Below are 10365 nucleotides of genomic sequence, written 5' to 3' on the forward strand. Positions count from 1 at the left end.
TATGTAGATTAAATAATGTATGTAGGACACTTAGGATGGGACCTGACATAGTAACTCCTCTAGATGTTTGCTAATTTTACTAATAGGCCTTGCACATTTCCAAGACTAAAAGAGTTTTTTTTTCACTCCTTTATTTGATCATTCAATTATTCAGCAAATATGGGGATAGCATATTTAATTATGCCTCATACTTCTAATAGACAAGCTATGATACTAACCTAGATACTTTTCATCTTTTTGGTAACATGCTTGTCCCATCCCAAGTATAGTCAGGTGTGTTTGATTTTAGGATGGGAATTTATTTCCTAGAAGGTGTGTTTCCCAGAGCCTCTATTACAATAGAAAGCAGTGTCGAGCAAACTCTAAGATTCTGTCTGCTTTGTTGGCGTTCAGATTTCCTTTTGATGTCTACTGTGTGTTCATTCGGTTTTCCTCTCTTTGTTTCAGGCAGGAAAAGTTCAGTTCGGCTACGTGTATGGCATGAGTGCCCTTGGCTGCCTTGGGGTTTACGCCTTACTGAACTTGATGAGCTCTTCAGGGATGTCCTGTGGCTGCGTGGCCAGTGTGCTGGGTTACGGCCTGCTGCCCATGGTCATCCTGTCCAGCTGTGCCATCTTTTTCTCTTTGCAGTAAGTGACGGTGTGCTCTACCTGATGTGACGTAACAATCATCACTAAGGCTGGCCACTCCAGTGCAAAAGGTTCAGCTCTTTCCAATCATTTTGCAGGTGAATTGAGGAAATAATGGCTATTATTAATAAAAATTACACATGGATTCCAGAAAGTAGGTCAGTTTTCGGCTCTTTCAATGCTGTTCCTATTTCGATGATTTTAAAAATAAATTAAGCCAAGTTATCTTTAAAACTGGCACTTTTTAAGTTGTCACATTTTTCAATGCGAACTATTGTTATGCATCATATAACTACTACAGAAAATTCACTTGTTTGATTCTGGAAGAATAAGTGCCTGGTGAAATGACGAATGGCTTCTGCTCCTAGGCACTCTACCTTCTAGGCTAGGAGCAATAGTTCTTGGCTGCTTGCAGGGCAGAATTCCCAGGAACTCTGATGAGGATATTAATGCTGGAGAACTTTGTAGTATATATGCTCAGTCAATACATTTTTTTCTTTTTCTTCCCTAAGCCAGGCAGTTAGTATTTGCAAATCAAAACTATTAATAAAGGTATAGTAGATGAAAGTTTCTGTTGGGCAATTTCCCAGGGCATGTGCCTATGACTGTCACTTTGGTGAGGGATAGCAAGTGATTACATAGTCCTTTGTCACCTGCCATGTTCTGAATCCCCTTAGAAAAAGAAACATTTGGCATCAGACACAGTTTGCATTTTCTTCTTAAATAATCCAAGTTTTAGATTATTAATGCTAAACTGGTGAGGATATTATAGAAACAAGTTACTAATGCCCCAAATGAACGTCTTTGAAAAGCTTTTAATATTTTTGTTTAACATAATTACAGATAACTTTTTTATAACATTATCCAGAGTAACTTAGTTAGAAGTGTTTTTTGGTGTTTATTTTTATTTATTTTTTTTTTTGCAGTTTTGGCCGGGGCTGTGTTTGAACCCGCCACCTCTGGCATATGGAGCCGGTGCCCTACTCCTTTGAGCCACAGGCGCCACCTAGAAATGCTGTTTTGTTTTAACATTAGAATAACTTAGAGCATACTTTATCAGCAAGTACTCAGCATTTTAAAGAGAGGGATATACAACGAGAAATATATCCTTTGAATGTATAAATACAATATGAGTTATAGGTATACTTATTGAGTTTTATTCATGAAAAAAATCCCACATTTTATATACTATCTCTTTAGTAAGCTGTTCTATTTGCTGTGCTGTTTAGTATTGAAATTTGGATGTTAGTTAAGAGTTCAGTTCTGCAACTTCTACTTTGCCAGATGCTTTTGAAAAGAATACTGTCATGGTCTATGGCCTAAAAATGCTAAATCTTAATCATTGTTTCCAGCAAAGTTAAGATTTGGGGTATCTTAAATGACTTTGTAATATACGAGTAAGAAAAAAAAATAGAACTTTTGGATTTGGTGACTCATTAGAAATCTGGACATTTTCATTCTGAAATTATAAAGGATGATCTAGAGATATTTTAATTTGTATTAAAGGGGGAGCAAACCATCTGACCTGTAATACTATTAAGTTGAAATTGCCCTTTCCAGCATATTACTGTATTATTCAGATTAATCATATATAATTTTATATTTTTGTCCACAAAACATATACATTTAAATCACTTGCAACTGTTCCTAATAGGTGTTCATCAGACCAATAAATATCATATTATTAGAAACTTTAAGACATTTTTGTTTTACTAATAACCTAAGTGATTATAAGCAATGCTATATAGCTTTTCACTGGTTTTGTTGTAGTGAAATTATTAAAAGTAGGTATTTCTTTCATTCTCCCAAACAATATATAAACCAAATAATAAACCCAGTTCCCAACTTCAGAGACAAACAGGACCAGGGGAGGCAGTGCAGGTTGTTGATGAAAGCAGCCATGTGCTGGTAGTTGGGAGAGTTTGGCCTCAGCTTGACTGAGCAAGGCCCTGTAGGGCTTTAAAGCCTGGAGCTAGACATATCCGGAGATCTTTCCCAGCTCTTACTGCTTATTTTTCTACATACTGAATCCTATTTTTCACACAAGGAAAGAAATTGACTCTTCACCTTAAGTACCCCTGGCTACCTTTTTATTCCACGGTGAGACTTAACTACCTTATTTGCCCATTTGTTCTGAAAGACCTGATTGCTTCCTCACTGTTTGAGGATCCAGCATGAATAAATCTAGTATAGGATCCTAAAACCTCCATAGGTGCACATGAACCAGAGCCCTTCAGGGGCGAGGGGCCCATGTAGATGTGCTTTCCTATGTCACATGTTCCTGACATGAACTGGGTCAGAACAAAACCCTGAGAAATGGGCCTGGAAGTGGTGGTGCCAGTCACCCTACTGGAATAGAACTCCATTCATCTTTCTTATACTGTGGCCTCGATTTTTGAAGAAAGCAGGAGAAAGGAAATCTGCAGCTCTAAGGAAGTGAGGGCTCTAGACACAGTACATTAGGGAATTTCAGGAGTCAGGGTTTGAATGTTGAAAGATAAGAGTGACTGTAGGTGGTTTATTCTGCTTTTCCTTATTGTGGTTTTGCTGATGGAGACAATATTTAGCCTCCATGGTGAATTTGACAACATTTTTTTCTAGATGCCTGTGGCTTTTCTTTTTGCATATAGTTCATCATCTTCATTTTACAAGTGGAGAAAGTAGTTATAAATATTGTACCACAGACATTTCAGAGGCAGCTGTGACTCAGTGATCTCTTTTCCTCCTGGCGTAAGGCAATGATCTCTTGTCTCTCCTGCAGGGGCCCCTTTGGAACCCTGTCCGCGCTGGGCATCATTGCCTGGTGTAGCCTCTCAGCTTCCAAGATCTTCACGTCGGCCCTGGACATGGAAGGGCAGCAGCTTCTCATTGCCTACCCTTGTGCCTTACTTTATGGACTTTTTGCCCTCCTAACAGTTTTCTGAGGAATGTTTAAATGGAGTTTCAAGATTCCAATATGTTTGCAGTTCGGATTGTCTTGGAAACATATTAACATTCAAATTTGGTGATGTCATTTCTGTCTTATGACTGCTGGGAGAATAATAAAAAGAAGACAAAACAGCACTTGAGGATAGTGCCCTAATAGCCTGTGGGTTTGAATGACATTTCACTGTTCAATTTGATGCATTAAAACATTTAAACCCCGTTGCTGTACTGATGGACTGGACGCTCCTTTCCTCAATAGATGTATTTCTGAAAAAGTGTAAGCAAGTGCTGCCATGCTTAGCACTTAAGGAAATCGCCAGTTACCCTGTTGAAAAAGTTTCATGACAGCTCAGGTTGTGTGCATGTGGTTAAACCTTCCACTATTCTGCACCTCTGCAGACTTCAGGAGTGTGTTATTTAGAAGTGTTATTTACTTAGAGAGTTGAGGAACCCCCCTGCCTTTCAATTCACTTGTTTGGTCTTATTTACATAACGTTTTGACTTACTACTTTTTCAGACTCTTAACTTCCTTCTTATTTAGTTAAGATGCCATGGTCCATTACGATAATTTATCCCTTGCATATATCATCAGCAATCTTAACAATTTTCTAAGTTGATGAAGCTACTAGAGAAAAATCCTGCTTATTTCAAGTTTATTGGATTACCATATCTGAAATCACTCTTGAACCTTGCCCTTGAATCCTGTTACATTCTTCCACTAAATTTGCTTCCATGCCATCTGAGATGATGCCAGTTCTTTACTGCTCAAATCTCTAGCTCTCTTTTTTTCTTTATTGCTGTTAGTTCATTTTGAGAAATAGAAACATCTAGAAAAGTGATTTTCAACTGTGCTGGGAGATGAAAAATTTTAAAGGTAATTAATTAAATTATTTTCAAAAGAAGTTCAAACCACAGTAAGTATGTTCCACTTGTTCAGTCTTTTTTTTTTATTGTTAAATCATAGCTGCATACATTAGTGCAATCAAGGGGTACAATGTACTGGTTTCATATACAATTTGAAATATTCTCATCAAACTGCTCAACGTAGCCTTCATGGCATTTTCTTAGTTATTGTATGTAGACATTTGTATTCTGCCTTTAGTAAGTTGCGCCTGCACCCACTCTAAGATGCACTCTAGGTGTGGCCCCACCCATTACTCTATCTCCACCGTAACCTCCCCCCTCCCTTCCCCTTCCTTAGCCCTTTCCCCATAGTCTTGTGCTATAGTTGGGTTATAGCCTTCATGTGAAAGCTATAATTTAGCTTCATAGTAGGGCTGAGTACATTGGATAATTTTTTTCCATTCCTGAGAAACTTTGCTAAGAAGAATATATTCAAGTTCCATGCATGTAAACATGAAAGAGGTAAAGTCTCCATCTTTCTTTAAGGCTGCATAATATTCCATGGTATACATGTACCACAATTTGCTAGTCCATTTGTGGGTGGATGGGCACTGGGGCTTCTTCCATGACTTAGCAATTATGAATTGGGCTGCAATAAACATCCTGGTAAAGATGTCTTTGTTATATTGTGATTTTTGGTCTTCTGGGTATAAACCTAGTAAAGGAATTGTAGGATCGAATGGCAGGTCTATTTTTAGACCTCTAAGTATTCTCCAAACATCCTTCCAGAAGGAACGTATTGGTGTGCATTCCCACCAGCAGTGTAGAAGTGTGCCCTTTGCTCCACATCCACGCCAACATCTCTGGTTTTGGGATTTTGTTATGTGGGCTACTCTTACTGGGGTTAGGTGATATCTCCACGTAGTTTAGATTTGCATTTCTCTGATGATTAAGGATGATGAGCTTTTTCTCATGTGTTTGTAGATCATGTGTCTGTCTTCTTTAGAGAAGTTTCTTTTCAAGTCCCTTGCCCACCCTGAGATGGGATCTCGTGTTCTTTTCTTGCTAATACGTTTGAGTTCTCTGTGGATTCTGGTTATTAGACCTTTATTGGAGGTACAACCTGCAAATATTTTTTCCAATTCTGAGGGCTGTCTGCTTGATTTACTTACTATATTCTTGGATGTGCAGAAGCTTTTTAGTTTGATCAGGTCCCAGTAGTGTATTTTTGATACTGCTTCAATTGCCTGGAGAGTCCTCCTCATAAAATATTCATCCAGGCCGATACCTTCAAGAGTTTTCCCTGCCCTTTCTTCAAGTATTTTTATAGTTTCATGCCTTAAGTTTAAATCTTTTATCCAGTGAGAGTCTATCATAGTTAATGGTGAAAGGTGTGGGTCCAGTTTCAATCTTCTACAGGTTGCCAGCCAGTTCGTTAAATAGGGAATCTTTTCCCCACTGAATGTTTTTACTTGGCTTGTCAAAGATCAAATAATGGTAAGTAGCTGGATTCATCTCTTGGTTCTCTATTCTATTCCAGACATCTACTTCTCTGTTTCTTTTCTTTATTATTATTATTAAATCATAGCTGTGTACATTAGTGCAATTGCCTGTACTCATTCTAAGATGCACCATAGATGTGGCCCCGCCCATACCCTTCCTCCACCAAAATCTCCCCCCTCCCTTCCCCTTCCTTCACCCTTTCCCCATAGTCTTGTACTATAGTTGGGTTATAGCCTTCATGTGAAAGCTATAATTTAGCTTCATAGTAGAGATGAGTACATTGGATACTTTTTCTTCCATTCCTGAGATACTTTGCTAAGAAGAATATGTTCCAGCTCCATACATGTAAACATGAAAGAGGTAAAGTCTCCATCTTTCTTTAAGGCTGCATAGTATTCCATAGTATACATGTACCACAATTTGCTAGTCCATTCGTGGGTCGATGGGCACTTGGGCTTCTTCCATGACTTAGCGATTATGAATTGGGCTGCAATAAACATTCTGGTACAGATGTCTTTGTTATATTGTGACTTTTGGTCTTCTGGGTGTAAACCTAGTAAAGGAATTATAGGATTGAATGGCAGGTCTATTTTTAGGTCTCTAAGTATTCTCCAAACATCCTTCCAGAAGGAATGTATTAGTGTGCATTCCCACCAGCAGTGTAGAAGTGTGCCCTTTCCCTTTTTGTGTTTCCACAAAACAAGAAATGTGGATCCATGCCAACATTTCTTGTTTTGGGATTTTGTTATGTGGGCTACTCTTACTGGGGTTAGGTGATATCTCAAAGTAGTTTTGATTTGAATTTTTCTGATGATTAAGGATGATGAGCTTTTTTTCATGTGTTTGTAGATTGTGCATCGGTCTTCTTTTTTTTTTTTTTGTAGAGACAGAGTCTCACTTTATTGCCCTCGGTAGAGTGCCATGGCCTCACACAGCTCACAGCAACCTCCAACTCCTGGGCTTAAGCGATTCTCCTGCCTCAGCCTCCCGAGCAGCTGGGACCACAGGCGCCCACCACAACGCCTGGCAATTTTTTGGTTGCAGTTTGGCCGGGGCCGGGTTTGAACCCGCCACCCTCGGCATATGGGGCCGGTGCCCTACTGACTGAGCCACAGGCGCCGCCCACATCGGTCTTCTTTAGAGAAGTTTCTCTTCAAGTCCCTTGCCCACCCTGAGATGGGATCACGTGTTCTTTTCTTGTTAATACGTTTGAGTTCTCTGTGGATTCTGGTTATTAGACATTTATCGGAGGTATAACCTGCAAATATTTTCTCCCATTCTGAGGGCTGTCTGCTTGCTTTACTCAGTATGTTCTTGGCTGTGCAGAAGCTTTTTAGTTTGATCAGGTCCCAGTAGTGTATTTTTGATACTGCTTCAATTGCCGGGAGAGTCCTCCTCATAAAATATTCACCCAGGCAGATTCCTTCAAGAGTTTTCCCTGCACTTTCTTCAAGTATTTTTATAGTTTCATGTCTTAAGTTTAAATCTTTTATCCAGTGAGAGTCTGTCTTAGTTAATGGTGAAAGGTGTGGGTCCAGTTTCAATCTTCTACAGGTTGCCAGCCAGTTTACCCAGCACCATTTGTTAAATAGGGAATCTTTTCCTCACTGAATGTTTTTAATTGGCTTGTCAAAGATCAAATAATGGTAAGTAGCTGGATCCATCTCTTTGTTCTCTATTCTGTTCCAGACATCTATTTCTCTGTTTTTGTACCAATACCATGCTGTTTTGATCACTATCGATTTATAGTACAGTCTCAGGTCTCGTAGTGTGATTCCTCCTGCTTTGTTTTTATTGCTAAGTAATGTCTTGGCTATTCGAGTTTTTTTCTGATTCCATATAAAACGAAGTATTATTTTTTTAAGGTCTTTATAATATGATAATGGAGCTTTAATAGGAATTGCATTAAAATTCTATATTGCTTTGGGTAGTATAGACATTTTAACAATTTGATTCTTCCCAGCCATGAGCATGGTATGTTTTTCCATTTGTTAACATCTTCAGCTATTTCTTTTCTTAAAGTTTCATAGTTCTCTTTGTGGAGATCTTTCACGTCTTTTGTTAGGTATACTCCCAAATATTTCATCTTCTTTGGCACTACTGTCAAAGGGATAGAGTTTTTTGACTGTTTTCTTGGCTTGGTTATTGTTGGCATAAAATAAAGGCTCCAGATTTATGGCTGTTGATTTTGTAGCCTGAGACATTGCTGTATTCCTTGATCACTTCTAAAAGTTTTGTATTAGAACCCCTAGTGTTTTCCAGATATACAATCATATCATCTGTGAAGTTTGATCTCTTCTGACCCTATATGGATACCCTTGATCGTCTTTTCTTCCCTAATTGCAATAGCTAGATCTTCCATTACAATGTTAAAGAGCAATGGAGACAATAGGCAACCTTGCCTGGTTCCTGATCTAAGTGGAAATCATTTTAATTTAACTCCATTCAATACCATATTGGCTGTGGGTTTGATGTGGATGGCCTCTATTAGTTTAAGAAATTTCCCTTCTATACCAATTTTCTTAAGTGTTCTGATCATGAAGGGATACTGGATACTATCAAAAGCTTTTTCTGCATCAATTGAAAGAATCATATGGTCTTTATTTTTTAGTTTGTTTATGTGCTGAATTACATTTATAGGTTTACGTATATTGAACCAGCCTTGAGACCCTGGGATAAATCCCACTTGATTGTGGTGTATAATTTTTTTGATGTGTTGTTGGATTCTGTTTGTTAGGATCTTATTGAGTATTTTAGCATCAATATTCATTAGTGATATTGGTCTATAATTTTCTTTTCTTGTTGGGTCTTTCCCTGGTTTGGGGATCAAGGTGATGTTTGCTTCGTAGAATGTGTTGGGTAATATTCCTTCTTTTTCTAAATTTTGGAAGAGGTTTAGTAATATAGGTACTAGTTCTTCTTTAAAGGTTTGGTAGAATTCTGACGTAAAGCCATCTGGTCCTGGGCTTTTCTTTTTAGGATGATTTTGTATAGTTGATGCTATTTAAGAACTTGATATCAGCCTGTTGAACATTTCCATTTCATTCTAGCTAAGTCTTGGTAGGTGGCATACTTCCAGGTATTGGTCGATTTCTTTTAGATTTTCATATTTCTGAGAGTAAAGTTTCTTGTACTATTCGTTAAGGATTTTTTTAATTTCTGAGAGGTCTGTTGTTATTCATCATTACCATTTCTGACTGAGGAAATTAGAGATTTTACTCTTTTTTTCCTGGGTAGGTTGGCCAACGGTTTATCTATTTTGTTGGTCTTTTCTAAAAACCAACTTTTGGATTTATTGATCTGTTGTATAATTCTTTTGTTTTCAATTTCATTTAATTCTGCTCTGATTTTGGTTATTTCTTTTTTTCTGCTGGGTTTGGGATTGGAGTTTTCTTCCTTCTCCAGTTGCTTGAGATGACCCATTACATTATTAACTTCCTCTCTTTCCATTTTCTTGAGGAAGGCTTGCAGTGCTATAAATTTCCCTCTGAGGACTGCCTTTGCAGTATCACAAAGATTCTGATAATTCATGTCTTGATTGTTCTTTTGTTCCAAAAATTTGGTGATTTCCTTCTTAATCTCATCTATAACCCATCTATCCTTCAGCATAAGGTTGTTTAGCTTCTATGTTTTTGTATGGGTATGAAGATTCATGTTGTTATTGAGTTCAACTTTTATTCCATGATGGTCTGAGAAGATGCAAAGAATAATTTGTATTTTTTAAAATTTGCTGAGGTTAGATTTGTGGCCTAAGATGTGTTCGATTTTGGAGTATGTTCCGTGGGCTGATGAAAAGAACGTGTATTCAGTTTGTTGGGATGAAATTTTCTGTAGATGTCTGTTAAGTCCAGATGTTGAATGTTTAAGTTTAAATCTAAAATTTCTTTGCTTAGCTTCTTTTTGGAGGATCTATCCAGCACTGCTAAAGGGGTGTTAAAATCTCCAACTACTATGGAACTGGAGGAAATCAAGTACTCACGTCTGTTAGAGTTTCTCTTACAAATTGAGGTGTGTTCTGGTTGGGTGCATATATATTAATAATTGAAATCTCATCATATTGAGAATTACCTTTAACAAATATGAAGTGTCCAGCCTTATCTGTCCTTATTTCAGTTGTTTTAAAACCTATGGCATCTGCGATTAGGATTGCAATGCCTGCTTTTTTCTGCTTTCCATTTGCCTGGAGTATAGATGACCATCCTTTCACGTTGAGTCTAAATTTGTCTTTTAATGTAAGATGTGATTCTTGTATGCAAGAGATATCTGGCTTGAATTTTTGTATCCAGTCAGCCAACCTGTCCCTCTTTAGATGACAATTTAAACCATTCACATTAATTGAGAATATTGATAAGCCTTTCAAGAGTCCGGGGGACATTTTTAATCCTTTTGCAACTGTGAAAGTTGGAATTTGATCAAAATTTTCTGGGTGGGTTTACTTTTGTGGTGGAGGATTACGCTTGTCTTT

At 37.8% G+C, this 10365-nt stretch overlaps 1 protein-coding gene across 2 annotated transcripts in view; it reads left to right on the plus strand.

The window, feature by feature from the left end:
• The window catches only part of YIPF7 (Yip1 domain family member 7), a 37421-nt gene extending 33790 nt beyond the window's left edge, over nucleotides 1-3631 (plus strand). The window contains exons 5-6 of one of the 2 annotated variants that reach the window (XM_053577623.1): nucleotides 448-629; nucleotides 3391-3631. In XM_053577623.1, coding sequence (XP_053433598.1) covers nucleotides 448-629; nucleotides 3391-3553 — 345 coding nt within the window. In that variant the 3' untranslated portion in view covers nucleotides 3554-3631. Of the gene's footprint in view, nucleotides 1-447; nucleotides 630-1555; nucleotides 2285-3390 lie in introns of those variants that run through there. The other variant, XM_053577624.1, reaches the window with a different exon arrangement.
• Nucleotides 3632-10365: the final 6734 nt, after the last annotated feature.

This window comes from Nycticebus coucang, chromosome 23 (assembly GCF_027406575.1).
Source record: "Nycticebus coucang isolate mNycCou1 chromosome 23, mNycCou1.pri, whole genome shotgun sequence".
Classification (NCBI taxonomy): domain Eukaryota; kingdom Metazoa; phylum Chordata; class Mammalia; order Primates; family Lorisidae; genus Nycticebus; species Nycticebus coucang.